The sequence below is a fragment of the Alosa sapidissima genome, chromosome 7 (genome assembly GCF_018492685.1).
Source record: "Alosa sapidissima isolate fAloSap1 chromosome 7, fAloSap1.pri, whole genome shotgun sequence".
Classification (NCBI taxonomy): domain Eukaryota; kingdom Metazoa; phylum Chordata; class Actinopteri; order Clupeiformes; family Clupeidae; genus Alosa; species Alosa sapidissima.
The window spans coordinates 2,644,023-2,659,313 of record NC_055963.1 but is presented as its reverse complement, the minus strand read 5'-3'; the positions used below and the strand labels follow the sequence as shown (position 1 = coordinate 2,659,313).

At 42.8% G+C, this 15,291-nt stretch overlaps 1 protein-coding gene across 3 annotated transcripts; it reads left to right on the top strand.

Moving 5' to 3' along the window:
* Nucleotides 1-705: 705 nt before the first annotated feature.
* LOC121713136 (tumor necrosis factor receptor superfamily member 6B-like) lies at nt 706-5,326 on the top strand. Of its 3 annotated transcripts, none has more exons than XM_042097503.1 (4): nt 712-974; nt 1,385-1,772; nt 3,675-3,857; nt 3,997-5,326. In XM_042097503.1, the coding sequence occupies exons 1-4, from the start codon at nt 951-953 to the stop codon at nt 4,260-4,262; spliced, it is 861 nt and encodes a 286-aa protein (XP_041953437.1). In that variant the 5' UTR covers nt 712-950; the 3' UTR covers nt 4,263-5,326. The 3 variants fall into 3 exon arrangements, with proteins under 3 accessions (XP_041953439.1, XP_041953437.1, XP_041953438.1); XM_042097504.1 differs by having other exon boundaries at nt 712-1,148; XM_042097505.1 differs by lacking the exon at nt 3,675-3,857 and having other exon boundaries at nt 706-974.
* Nucleotides 5,327-15,291: the final 9,965 nt, after the last annotated feature.

Here is a 15,291-nt window from a genome sequence, read left to right as displayed (position 1 = left end):
GATTTATCTAAGCCAGTGGTCCCCAAACTTTTTCTTCCGAGGGCCAGCTCAATATGCCTGGCTCCAAGAGAGGGCCAGAGACTCGGAGTAGTTGTATATCAGTAACCATAAATAGCTTAGTGCTGTGAACAACAGCAGTCTACCTTAGTTGAATATTCTATTACATTTAATCATAGGCTATTGCAATTTAATACCATTGTTAGCTGTGTTTATATTGTCATCATGCCATATCAGTGTAAAATTAAATAATAATAATAATAAAAAAAAAATGTTTGCATTCCCAAAAATTAGCAAGGAGTTCCAAAAGTATATTTTATTAAAAATGTGTGTACTCTGAATTCTGTGTCTTTGCATACACAGCTCAAGTTGTGAATATCCTACAAATAATTTAAAGTTCTCAAACTATGAGAATTTTATGAAGTGCTGAAGTGGTCTGAAATGACCACCATTCTAACTTTCAGCCACCTGATGAGAACTTTGTGAACTCTTTGTATGAACATTTAAACGAGTGAATAAAAAATAGAAATAATTATCCCAGAAAGTCCCAGAAATATGACTTGAATAGAAGTTAGTTAGTTATTAACAATTCATTGATAAACCTTTAAAATACTTTGAGCACTGATGCAGTCAGCATAGGCCTCTTAGCATTGTTTGCAGGTCTACTTTTCATTCCGTTTTCGATGGCAAACGCAAAACAGTGCCAAAACAACCACCGGTGGACAAAAAGAGTATTACATGTGTACTGTTAAGACTCGCCATAGAGAATGAATGGGGGAAATTACGGAGGTTTTAGTTGGACGATGTTGTACTCTCGTGCGGGCCGGATGCTATATACTACGGACATGTTTTGGGAGGCCACCCAACATGAGGTGGCGGGCCTAGTTTGGGCACCACTGATCTAAGCGATCGTGTAATCTTCTGACCGATGACTAGGATGATCTGGGCGTTCCATGCTCGCGGTTTCCCACCCGCACGTGAGCTTTTTTCTTTTTACCTCAAGTGAATGCCGTAGTTTGTTTACACTGAACAGTGACTCAAGTAGGAACAATTAGTCACATACCCAACAATGAATAAATATCGGCAGTCCTGCGGGAGTTGGTTATTCGTGAAGATTCACGCAATTACCCACATCAGCGAAGATGCTTTTGGTGAGTACCAATTTACAACGGGTGGTCTACACTGAGCAAATGTTTAAATGTCCGATATCAGTTCTCGTTGAAATATAGCCTAGACTAATACATTCACATACACATTTATCTTTTAGCGCATTGACTTGTCTGGTGTGTATGCTAACATTATGTAATGTATTTACGCATTGCGAAGGAGATTTAATGCATGATTTCAGCGTAATTTACGCCTCATGTTTTGTGCTCTTCTCTCGCAGTTGTACGTTGCTGTCTTTCTCACAGTTCTCTCAACCGTGCCATGCTCTAGCCAGCACTCGGCTCCCACGTATCCCTGGGAGGACGCAGAGACTGGGGAGGCGGTAACTTGTGAAAAGTGTCCCCCAGGGACGTACGTGGGCTCCCACTGCTCGAAGCATGAACGCACCGTGTGTCGCCCCTGCACTGAGTCTCAGTACACGGAGTACTGGAACTACGTAGAGGAGTGCCTGTTGTGTGATTATCCTTGTTCTGAGGTTCAGGAGGAAGTTCATGGGTGTAACGGAACACACAACCGTGTTTGTCGCTGTAAGGAGGGCTACTACAACACCTTAGACTTCTGCCTCAAGCATTCCGTCTGCTCACCAGGGGAAGGAGTACAAATTGCAGGTAAGACACTAGGGCTGGGCTTTCAGTATCGATATGTCGTATTGCCACTGCTGCCAGATATTTCAATATTTTTTTATTAAAGCATTAGGCTGTTTCATTTTTTTGCTTTAATCCAAGCTCTATTTTGACATTTTTTTGGTAAAAGGTATTGCAACATATCGTGATGTATTATGGTGACCCATCTACTGTTATGTGTATCATATTGTGAGGTCCTTACCAATACACAGCCCCATAAGACATACACACACACACACACCAGCAGGACACACAGCTGTCATATACACACATGCTGTCTGTCAGGTGTTAAGAGCAGCCGTGGCCCACTGGTTAGCACTCTGGACTTGTAACCGGAGGGTTGCTGGTTCGAGCCCCGACCAGTGGGCCGCGGCTGAAGTGCCCTTGAGCAAGGCACCTAACCCCTCACTGCTCCCCGAGCACCGCTGTTGAAGTAGGCAGCTCACTGCACCGGGATTAGTGTGTGCTTCACCTCATTGTGTGTTCACTGTGTGCTGTTTGTGTTTCACTAATTCACCGATTGGGTTAAATCGCTGTATATGCAGAGACCAAATTTCCCTCACGGGATCAAAAAAGTATATATACTTATACATACTAATGGTCCATGTCTACTGACACACAAACACACTATGCTGTGTTAACGCTGTGGCCATGGTTCATGCTCTGTTGACAGTCACACGCACCACTTGTACCACACCACATAACATCCTATTTATATGCAAAATCTGCTGGTTGGAACAGGGGCAGGTTGAGACACTGTTAATATCCAGGCTACTAGAGGGAAGCAAAAGCAAAAGGAGTACTGCAAAGGACTATAAATGGGTGTTCCAACCAACCCCGTGCCTGGGGCAGGTTGGCACATGTGCACAACCCCACTTTAATCATACATAACTCAAAACAAGGGATCATTTGTTGACATTCAATATAGTATTTAGCTGAGATCCCAAGCTTTCAGTTAAACACAATTTGACCATTTTAACACATTGTAAGACGGAGAAATATAACCGAGAGTGAAAAGTGTTCCAACCAGCCCCGGTCTCCCCTACTCTACTGCTCTTTTAATGCTAACGCTATCCTACTGTAGACTACACCAATACTCTACTGCTCTTATAATGCTAACGCTATCATACTGTAACTACACCTGTACATACCAATACTCTACTGCTCTTTTAATGCTAACGCTATCATACTGTAACTACACCTGTACATACCAATATACTACTGCTCTTTTAATGCTAACGCTATCATACTGTAGACATAGTCAACTGTACATATCAACTGTTACTGTTGCTACACTGCACATACCTGTATGTACATATCTGCCTATATTGTCCATACTGCCTATCCATATTTATTCTGCTCTTATAATGTCACTGTTTACTCTAAACCTTGCTTAGCTGTATAGCTACTGTCTACACTGCACTTTGTCATATATATACTGTCTACACAGCAGTAGACTGTGCTTGACATATCCTACGCCATGTAAAAGCAAACTTTTATATTTTTCTGTCAGTCATATATAGAATATTCATATTGAGTGCAGAAGAAATATAAAAGAAATATAAGGTGAAGCATATTCTAGTTAGCCTGCTTAGACTGCTCTAAGTTATAATGTAAACAGAATGGACAGAAGAGGATGTCCAGTTTCAGAAGTGAGGTGGATACTCTTCACATTTTGCACTTTTCTGCTTTTTTGCCCTTCTGGTTGGGTTTCCTTGTCTCTGTGCTTGTACTCAGCACAATGACGGTGTTCCAAACCGTCTAGTATAAGTGGTGTGTGCTAGACTGAGACACACACACATATATGCAGTTGGTGGTGTATTAACAGGTGTGTGTGTGTGTGTGTGTGTGTGTGTGTGTGTGTGTGTGTATGTGTGTGTGTATCAGGAACGCGGGAGCGGGACGTGGTGTGTGCGCCGTGTGAGGAGTGCTTCTTCTCCAACGTGTCGTCCAGCGTGGCGGCCTGCCAGCAGCACTCGGTGTGTGGTGCCCACCAGACGGCCATCCCTGGCACCTCCACCCACGACACCTTCTGTTCCTCCTGCAAAATCAACAGCCTCGACCAGCAAGGTGAGCAAGTCTCTCCAGGCAGGACAGGCATGACTGGGGAGGGGGGGGGGGGGTGTGATAGAGAATGTTGAGAATTTCCTCTAATCAGAAGGGTGTCTGTGTGTGTATGTTAATATCTGTGTGTGTTTTCCTCTTTCAGACGTTAAAGTGTGTAGCCAGGAGGCTGTGCGGTTTGTTCTGGCGCGGCTGAACCCGGAGCGTCAGAGTGCGAGGCTGTTGCGAGTTCTGAAGCGCGCGAGCGTGCATAACGGACACTCGCGCCTGCTGCTGCCGGAACTGTTGGAGTTGCTGGTGGTGCAGAACAACACGTCGGGCCTGAATGTTCTGCTGGATGGCCTGGACCGAGCCCGGCTACACCGTTTACGTGAAACTGTCAGCAAATGGTTCCCAGTGCAGTCCAAATAACAGATGGTTCCCAGTGCAGTCCAAATAACAGATGGTTCCCAGTACATTTCATACTTGACGCCTAGTAAGAGAGAGATATTATATATTTTTATATGCAGCAGAGAATTAATATATTTCACACCACAAGTTTTTACATTTTTTTTATATATTTTTTTAAACTGTTTTATGATGTTCAGATTCCCTTTCAGACTTAAATTCAAATTGACCCGGGACATTATTTTGCCATTTCAAATCAGTAGAGAATATTTTTTGGGTAAGGCTATTTGCACCCCTGGTACAGTTAGCAGTGTATGCTAATCGTACCCTGGTGCAATTAGAAGTGAATTCTATTCGTACCCCGGTGCACACAGCAATGTGTTCTATTAGTACAGGGACCTGCAGCAAAATTCTGGTGTATATAGTAATGTATGCTATTTACACCCTGGTGCATGAACTAGCTAATTGTTGCAATCAAAACTGTTTGAGAACCAATTTCTTGTTCAAATTGCGCAATTACGTTGGTACACATTCACACTCACTCTGCCAAAACGTATCATGCAGGAATTGAACCCTGGTCTCCCACGTGCTAAACCACATCTGTGATCACTACACTATTGTCTTCCACAAGTGGGTGGGTATAGTGGGTGTTTGCAGGTAGACTTCTAGTTTATAGGCCTGAGCGTCATATTCACAAAATTTCTGTTAACTAACAAACTGACAGTTGTATGTGTTCACTGAACCAAGATTATGAAAATAAAACACAACTTTTCAATCTAAAACCTAATCTGAACAGATATTAGTGCCGAAACCTTTCAGAATTATTCACTTTCTGCTGATTATTCATATAAGAATCCACTCTGATAAAATGTACATTTAGGAAAATTATGAAATGAGAATGTTTTCATTTATATTTTTGTTGTTTGTTGTTTGCCTACTGTACATCTGTGTGTCTCATTGCATATTTGGGTCAGTTTGAATAATTTAAATGTGTTACCATGTATGTTACCATGTCTACATTTGTTTTTTCAGTAACATATTTTTCACTGAAAATAAGCTAAAACCATAAAGTATCAGACTGAAAAATAGTATTCTTGTATAGTTTTTCTTTTATTATAGTAAAACATTAATAATGGGTCTATTTGACCCAAACCCCACATAAGGGTTAAGTATATTTTTTGGCCTTTTTGCCTTTATTCAGATAATACAAAGAGAGTGACAGGAAGTGAGTGAGAGAGAGAGAGAGAGAGAGAGATGGGGTGGGATCAGGACATGATGCAGATGATGATGCTGATTGGGCAGGGATATAAGTGTCATGGTTGGGGAGGGATATAAGGGATGTAACCAATAGAGCATGAGGGTGGTGTGATGTGCTGTTAAGACCCAGGCAGCTGAGTTCTGGTGGGGGGGATGTGCTGTTAAGACCCAGGCAGCTGAGTTCTGGTGGGGGGGGATGTGCTGTTAAGACCCAGGCAGCTGAGTTCTGGTGGGGGGGATGTGCTGTTAAGACCCAGGCAGCTGAGTTCTGCTGTTAAGACCCAGGCAGCTGAGTTCTGCTGTTAAGACCCAGGCAGCTGAGTTCTGGGGGGGGGGGGGGGGGGGGATATTGCAGCCTGTCCAGGGCCTTGGAGGGGGAGACCTGTGAGTATGGCATTGCCGTAGTCCAGACGGGTGGGGGTGAGTATGGCATTGCAGTAGTCCAGACGGGTGGGGGTGAAGGGTTTGAGGGTGGATGAGGGTTTCAGTTACTGAGTCGGATAGTGAGGGTCTTGAGATGTTTTTCAAGTGATAGAAAGCTTTTGTGGTGTTTTTAATGTGGGACTGGAATGACAGGGTAGGATCCAGAATGACACCCAGTTTGCGGACTTCAGGGGATGGGGCAATGGAACAGCCATGCACGTCCAGTAGAAGATAGATAGATACTCTATTGATCCCCAGGGGAAATTCAAGGTCTCAGCAGCAGCATACATACAACACAAACACATTCTTTAACAGCAGAAAGAGTAATTAAAGTATATAATATAAAAACACAACTAAGCAGTAAGGACAGTAGAAGATGAAGAATATGCTAAATATACTAAAATACAAATAATACTAACACTTAATACAATATATAAAAATACACTAAAATACAAATTACAAAAATACAAATTATACTAAACACTTAATCTAAATCAATTCTAAAAACAGTATCCACATGGTGGTGATTAATAATCAGAGGCGCTTGCAATGACTGAGGCAGGGACTGAGCCTGTGATTCTCTGTGCATAGTAAGGTATGGTAAGGTGCTCTAAGGTGCTCTGTGTGAATGAGTGTCATGGTGGTAGTGCAATGGTGATAGTGGTCATGGTGATAGTGCAAATGAGTAAGTCAACAGTGCAACAATGCAGAAATAAAGTAAAGTAAAGTCTATATATCTATATATTTAACTATTTAAGAAAATGTGTGGGGGGGGGGGGGTATGCATATGTGCTGATGTGCTAATATAGCACGCAAACAGTGAGGCATAAAGACAGTGGTAAAAGTGGCTAGTGGACAGACAGTTCAAGACATGGAGGGGGTGAAGAGGCAGACAGACTATGCAGAGAAGTCCATCTCTCCTCTTCCCTTAAGTGAGGCATTGAACAGTTCAATGGCCCTGGGGACAAATTACTTTCTCAGTCTGTCAGTTGTGCAAGGCAGTGAGCGAAGTCTCCAGCTGATCAGACTCTTCTGCTTAACAATAGTGCTGTGGAGTGGGTGACACTCATTGTCCAAGATGTTGATCAGTTTGTTCAGGGTCCTTTTGTCAGATAGTGAAGTGATGCACTCCAGTTCAGCTCCCACTACAGAGCCAGCTTTCCTTACCAGCCTGTCAACTCGCCCCATATCCTTCTTCCTTGTGCTTCCTCCCCAGCATACTACTGCATAGAAGAGGACGCTGGCAACAACAGACTGGTAGAACATCCTGAGGAGCTTACTGCACACATTGAAGGACCGCAGCCTCCTCAGGAAGTACAGCCTGCTCTGCCCTTTCTTGTAGAGTGAGTCAGTGTTGGCTGACCAGTCCAGTTTATTGTCCAGGTGGAGACCCAGATACTTGTAGGTGCTAACCACCTCCACATTGACCCCATCAATGTGGACTGGTAGCAGAGTGGGCTTAGACCTGCGGAAATCCACCACCATCTCCTTGGTCTTTGAAGTGTTAAGTTGAAGATGATTGAGTTCGCACCATTGCACAAAGTCCTCCACCAGGCTCCTGTACTCCTCCTGCCCATCATTAAGCTCACTAGGGTGTGGCTTCTTAGGGACAGGGGTGAGACATGATGTCTTCCACAGTGTTGGAACTTGTCCAAGGCGTAGGCTCAAATTGAAGATGTGCTTCAGTGGCTCCCCCAGTTCAGCAGCACAGGCCTTGAGTAGCCTTGGGCACAGTCGGTCAGGCCCAGCTGCTTTATTGCTGCGCAATTTCTTAAGTTGGAAGATCCCCAACCTTCTTGAACAGTGGTTTAAGAGCCACCACCATGAGCTCCGTTTTATTGCTATTCAGTTTGAGAAGATTAGAGGTCATCCAGGTTTTAAGTTCTTGCAGAAAGTTGACAAGTGGTCCAGTTGGGAGCTGAGTTGAGGGTTTGGTGCTGATGTACAGTTGGGTGTCATCAGCGTAGCAGTGGAAGCTGAGACCGTGGTGACGTATAATTTGATCCAGGGGGAAAATGTATATGGTGAAGAGGTGAGGGCCTAGCACAGATCCCTGGGGGACACCATGGTTGACTGAGGCCAGGATGGAGTTAGCGTCCTTTAGGGTGACATACTGTGTGCGGTTGGATAGATAGGACTGAAACCATGAGAGAACTGTGCCAATGAGCTCAGAGAGGCAGTTGAGGAGGATTGTGTGGGAAACTGTGTCGAAGGCTGCTGAGAGGTCAAGGAGGATGAGAATGGAGATGAGGCCTTCGTCAGCAGGCAGTTAGAAGGTCAGTGATTTTAATTAGGGCAGTCTCAGTACTGTAGTGCAGGGCTCTACAGTGCGCCCATTTCACTCGCACATGCGAGTAAAAATGATGACATGCGAGTGCAAAAAAATATCTAGGCGCACTGGTGCGAATGACTTCTAACCATGTCAGTGTTTGTCTACAAAATACACCGCAACATCGAGAAACAGTACTGGTGCAAACCATAGAATCATGTCGCGAATGCAGCATAAAACTACACCTCCCATCAACGTTAGCAGTTTCGCGTTGGGACTCGATAGTAGTAGTCGCTTCTATGAAATCCATGAGCGCACAGAAAAAGCGGAATGTTAGACTAGCCAGCCAAGATGAAAAGATTGAAGAAATTAGTTCTTCTATCCACCGAATTCATCGGATATAGGAGGAACAGGATGAGATTCTGAGAATGCAGTGAGAGAAGGAAAGGTAACCTAACTTTTAGCCCAGTTGACGTATTGGCTGCAATATGCAAAATATAGCTGTAGCGAACAGGCACAAAAGTAGCTTCCCGTAATACTCCCATTTTATTCAAAGGTAGAACGCTACTGACAACTCCAGGCTTCCACGCATGCTTGTTTGTTTACACCGAATACAAGCTTAAGTGCAAAACGAAAGTAGGCCTAACGTTTGGCTACTGCCCCAATCAATGCAGATATTTCAAATAAAAAAATAAGTATAAAAAAAAATAAATATATATATATCCTTGATTAGACTATGTTGGGTTTTGTGGAAGAGAAAATGGACTGTTTTAGTAGTAGTATTAGGCAGTATGCAGTCAGATAGGTCACCATGGATTTGGATTAGCTACAGGTGGATTCACAAATAAATAAATTAGCCTACATTTGGCAGGATACTTGATATAGAGGCTAAATGCAAATATGGCAATGTATTATATTATTTTACATTAACAAAATGTAGGAAAATAGAACAGACTGAAAATAAAATAGGCACTGATCTTTAAAATCCTGTTTCCTGTAGCCTAAATGTTGTCAGTCATTCTTAATATTCGCAATTGGTGCACTGGCATGTTTAACTGTTAGCTGCAGTGTAATGTTAGATTATGTGTAAGTTAAGTACAGAACTGACTGTGCTCCCAAATTTTTTGTCTGTGCTCCTAAATTTTTTTTTAACTTGGGCGCACAAGTGCTCCTGGAAAAAAATGTTAGTGTAGAGCCCTGCTGTAGTGGGAAGATAAACATGCTTTACTTTTAGCTGACATTGCAGAATCCTAATGTGTTTCTATTTAGGTCATGTTCACTTTAAGATCGCATTGTTCTAAATGTCCCATCACTTGCCCTGTAGTTATGAGGTAAACACTCAACTCACATCAAGCACATTTCAGCAATTTGTTCTAAATCCATTATATTCCAATCATATCTGTCAACATCTTGTGTCTGGCGTAGCATCGTCAGTATGTAGCCTATACTTTGTTTTGTGAGATTGTCTGGACGTATTCATCATTATTTTTGACAGTAATTTCAAGTTTGTAGAGTGTAATCTGGGGATGGTCTGAATGTACTACAGCTATGCGAATGCTAGCTTATACGTGTGTCGTTTGATAATGAGCTGTATAAGTATTGTGAGATCATGAGAGGCTACAAGGTTCTCAGCGGGACAGTTCAAGCAGTGCCAGGACACCAGGTTAGAATGCAATGAAGGATTTTAATAAAGGTCTTGGGAATTAACAGAAACAGTATTCCAAACTCAAAAGGCTAACTAAGGATACGGTCGATCTTCAACTTAAACAATGTCTCTTCCACAGGGAAATAATAATCCCGATTCCCTCGGGTAAGTGTCCTCGCGAAAACAGTCTTTAGCCTTACTTTAGCGCTGCAGCCCGTGGCCAACCCAGCGGTAAGTCCTTCAGTCTCTCGGTAAGTATTCCAATCTTCAGGCAAGTATTCCAATCTTCGGGCAAGTATTCCAATCTTCAGATACTCCACTTTGCCGGTATGTACCTCTCGGCAGAGCACAACTTGGAGCTTGTCTCCCAAACACCTCTCTGCCACTAACCATGTCTCTGAGCCTTAAAAAGCCTTTTAGCTCATCAGGCTCTAATCAGCGTCAGGTGTGTTAGGATATCGTACATTGAGTGGTGGAGTTTCCAACTCTACCAGCAGATGGAGCCAAAGCTGTCTGTGACTGCAGCCATCTCACGGGAATGTAGCGCCCCTCCAGGACGCAGCCTCTCGTGACATCACAGTATATATACTCTTTTGATCCCGTGAGGGAAATTTGGTCTCTGCATTTATCCCAATCCGTGAATTAGTGAAACACACACAGCACACAGTGCACACACTAATCCCGGCACAGTGAGCTGCCTGCATCAACAGCGGAGGTGTGGATTGTATGTCACGACTGAACAAGGCCAGTTTGATTTTGGGGAATGTTTATTGTTGTATTGTTATTTCAGTTAGCCTATTAGCTGGTTTGATGCTCATTGAGCTCAATGCAAATCAAACCAGCTAATAGGCTAACTGAAATAACACCCATGTCAATCTCTAGGTATGGTGAAGGGTATGTGATGATGTGGGGCTATTTTAATTCCAAAGGCCAAGGTAACTTTATCAGGATGCACAGTATTCTGGATCCATGAAATAACTGGCCTTTAAAAATAAAAATCTGCCTGTCTCTATGGGAATTTAACATAGGGGTGCCAATACTTATGACCCCTGTATTTTAAGGAAGAACATTTATTTATTTATGATACATTATTCATTCACTAAGAAAATTGGTGTCCTTAAAGGTTAGATATTTCCTCATTTTTCACTTAAGGCATTAAGATCAATTTCCAAAAGATGATTTTATATTCCTCTTTTCAGTCAACTTTAGCATGGGTGCCAATACTTTTGGCCAGCACTGTATCTATCTATCTATCTATCTATCTATCTATCTATCTATCTATCTATCTATCTCTTGGGTGGTTCTTTTGTTTCCTTGGTATCAGCCACTGGTAGCTGCTTGCATCACATCCCTCAGGGCCGTTTCCTGTCCAGCTTGATAGATAGATAGATACTTTATTGACTTGGCTACTGCTGAGCAAGCTTTCTGCAGAAAAATGGAGATGTTTAAACAGGCAGTTTCACCTGACTTCACCAGAACAATCGGCTCGCCTCTTCAGAGCTGGTTCCATGGCTGCGGGCAGGCCAGCTGCTCTACTGCCAAAAACCTTTCTGCAGAAAAATGGAGATGTTGAAGCAGGCAGTTGTGGTCCACACTAATGGACACACTTGCTCACCCTTTCTCTCTGCTTGTTCTAGTCGCATCCCTCTCCTCACATTTTACTGGTATGTGTGGGGCCTTTTGCCTTTATTAAGATAAAACATTGAAGTGTGACTGGAAATGAGTGAGAGAGAGAGAGATGGGTTGGTGTGACAGAGTGACCCACCCTGTCACTATATTTTTTGTTAATTATGGCATGTTTATTTATTGTAGGTGGTATGTTAGGGGTATGGTTAGGGGCAGCCGTGGCCTACTGGTTAGCGCTTCAGACTTGTAACCGGAGGGTTGCCGGTTCGGACCCCAACCAGTAGGTATGGCTGAAGTGCCCTTGAGCAAGGCACCTAACCCCTCACTGCTCCCCGAGCGCCGCTGTTGTTGCAGGCAGCTCACTGTGTGCTTCATCTCACTGTGTGCTGAGTGTGTTTCACTAATTCACGTATTGGGATAAATGCAGAGACCAAATTTCCCTCATGGGATCAAAAGAGTATATATACTTATACTTATGTTCCTTTGGCAGAGGGCACAGATTCTGTTACTGTTATTGTTATTTTTTTGTTGTGATGTGTTATGATTTCAACTGCAGGTTCTTTGATTTAGTTTGTGTAGTTCCGCTGGAGGCGCAAGAAGGGGCGTGTGCTGCTGGGTACCCCAATGGGCTGACTAGCCTAATAAGGAGTAGGCCTGGTTGTTCCATTAGGGAGGTCACCTGATCACTTTAAATCCTTGAGGAGGGAGAAGGTGAGGGCCTGCTGGATTGCACATGTGCGTACCTGACACTGCTGTGAGTGTTTAGGAAGATAGTGCCGTTATTTATAGTCAAATGTGTGACTCTGCGTTTGTCTAGTCTATGTGTCGTTTTTTTTTGTAATTAATATTGGTTACTTTTCACGGGTGTTATCGGAGTATATCCACCAATTTAATAAACCTATTTTACACCAGAACCTGTCTGCTTCTCCTGGACCACGAGGTTGCATCATCACAGTTGGGATTGGGACAGTGATTGGAATTAAAACACGGTGTGCACTAGGACCCTGGGTATTCTTGGGTATTCTTCGTCTCACTCATGGTCTGGAACTACAGTATGTTATTACTTATTCCATTTTTAATTCAATTTATTGTTATTTAGTATAGTAGTATTTTAGTATAGTAGTATATAGTATAGTATAGTAAGTTATTGTTATTTAGTATAGTAGTATAGTATAGTAAGTGTAGTATCACCATGGGCCATGGTCTCAGAACACTTGGTACAATTACTGTAAAACAAGCAAACAGCAACAAATTCAATAAAATGAGGAAATGGATAAAAATATAACAACAATCAGCATGAAAGGTATAAATATATAAAAAATATGTTTAAGATAAAAAAAGAATATATATATATATATATATATATATATATATATATATATATATATATATATATATATATATAACACTAATAACTATAAAATAATAGTAAAATAATAGTTATAAAGATTTAAAAATGTTGTATGAATGTATTGAACACCAGCTTCCTCTTTTTAAACAGATCTTTGTCTCAGATAAATTCTGCAGAATACCTCAAACCATACCTGCTGGCTACACTAAAAAAAATCTGCTGGATTCACTTTATTTATTGTGTACATCGGCTGCACATGAATGAAATGTCTAGAATAAGTCCATGATTTCTCTTTCAGTTTAAAAGATTGCTGTGGTTCCAATGAAATGGTTTAAGTTAAGTTTACATGAAATATTCATGTAATTTCAATGTCATTGTGTTATACAAGTTGCATGTACTGAGAGTAGCCATTCCGATGTACTTGCAACATCAATGTTAAAGGAAGATAACTTTGATATTAAAGGCACCCTTAGCAAGATTTGTTCTCGAGGTCCCCCTCTCGCCGAGAAGCGCAACAATAACCAAACTAAATATGCGTCTTTTGGAACAAAGTATGAACATAACTCAGTCTGTAGAAAAAGATCTCCGAATTCCTGTAGCATAGCAGCTCTTTTGCGTTTGATTTCCGAGGGGGGGGGGGGGGTTGCATTTGCGGTGCATTTGGGGTTGCACATGCGCTTCACTTTTATTAAGCCTTGTGTCCAGAGGTGTGGCAGAAGGTGTGTTCTGGCGTATGATCCAAAAATTGCTATCTTACATCCTCTAAAAATCATTACGCCACTGACCAAAACAAACCTGGTCTACTGTATAGCGAAAGGCGCATCTAAAAGCACAGCTGAAGATGCACTGTCTTCTCTGCAGGATAAATAACCGTAGGATTTTTATTCAGTCATTCGAACATTATTGGGGTAAGTGTTTTTTTCAGGCTATGTTTTTGATGGTAACCCCTTGTCAGTCAATAGTGAAGGTAATTAACTGTGTAGAACTGTTTTGTCATTGACTATGAGACCACAGTGAAGTTAGTTTCAATTTGCCAATGAGTTCAAATAATAGATAATAATGTGTGTAGTAGGCTATACTCTGCTAGGTTTTAGTAAAGCATGGTTAAGTGGAATACCTGTTCCATACAGTCCAGTCATTGTCATCGTCATAGTTTAAAGGATTCTACGCCCAACACACCCACACCATTTAAGCTTTTCGCCACTGACCATGCGTTTTAGATCGCCAAGATAGAGCCCCAAGACTTTTTTTTCCCCCTGTCATCAACTTCCTGAATTTTTGGTCATTGATTCCTGGGACACCGAAACACCGGGCCACATCATTTTTTTTTTAGACTTTTATGGAAAATGGATATAGTTTTTCCTAAACAGCTACCTGAACCGTGGTACCGAGGATGATGAAATGTTTATGGTATGTTGGTCAAGAGCCCAAAACCACTAATTTGGACCCCCCCCCCCCCCCCCCCTTATACTGCTTTAATCCCCCATATCTTCAGTTGAGATGTTGAACTGCACCAAATTTCATGTGTTTGATTAACATGACATCCTCTGGAGGTATGCCAAGTTTCGTGGAATTTCATCCATGGAGGGCATAAAATAAATTAATTTATGTGTATATTTAGTGACTGCACCATGGGCCTATAGATGGTGGTGTTGAGTGTAGTGACTGCACCATGGGCCTATAGATGGTGGTGTTGACTGCACCATGGGCCTATCGATGGTGGTGTTGAGCGTAGTGACTGCACCATGGGCCTATCGATGGTGGTGTTGACTGCACCATGGGCCTATCGATGGTGGTGTTGAGCGTAGTGACTGCACCATGGGCCTATCGATGGTGGTGTTGACTGCACCATGGGCCTATCGATGGTGGTGTTGAGCGTAGTGACTGCACCATGGGCCTATACAGTAGATGGTGGTGTTGAGCGTAGTGACTGCACCATGGGCCTATAGATGGTGGTGTTGAGCATAGTGACTGCACCATGGGCCTATAGATGGTGGTGTTGAGCGTAGTGACTGCACCATGGGCCTGTAGATGGTGGTGTTGACTGCACCATGGGCCTATCGATGGTGGTGTTGAGCGTAGTGACTGCACCATGGGCCTATAGATGGTGGTGTTGAGCGTAGTGACTGCACCATGGGCCTATAGATGGTGGTGTTGACTGCACCGTGGGCCTATAGATGGTGGTGTTGAGCGTAGTGACTGCACCATGGGCCTATAGATGGTGGTGTTGAGCGTAGTGACTGCACCATGGGCCTATAGATGGTGGTGTTGACTGCACCATGGGCCTATAGATGGTGGTGTTGAGCGTAGTGACTGCACCATGGGCCTATAGATGGTGGTGTTGAGTGTAGTGACTGCACCATGGGCCTATAGATGGTGGTGTTGACTGCACCATGGGCCTATCGATGGTGGTGTTGACTGCACCATGGGCCTATAGATGGTGGTGTTGACTGCACCATGGGCCTATAGATGGTGGTGTTGA

Bases quoted from the DNA above. Each gene is read 5' to 3' on its own strand.
- LOC121713136 (XM_042097503.1), top strand. From the start codon at position 951: ATGCTCGCGGTTTCCCACCCGCAC. The intron at 1,773-3,674 runs GTAAGACACTAG...TGTGTGTATCAG, and splicing joins GGAAGGAGTACAAATTGCAG to GAACGCGGGAGCGGGACGTG. The intron at 3,858-3,996 runs GTGAGCAAGTCT...TTCCTCTTTCAG, and splicing joins CAACAGCCTCGACCAGCAAG to ACGTTAAAGTGTGTAGCCAG.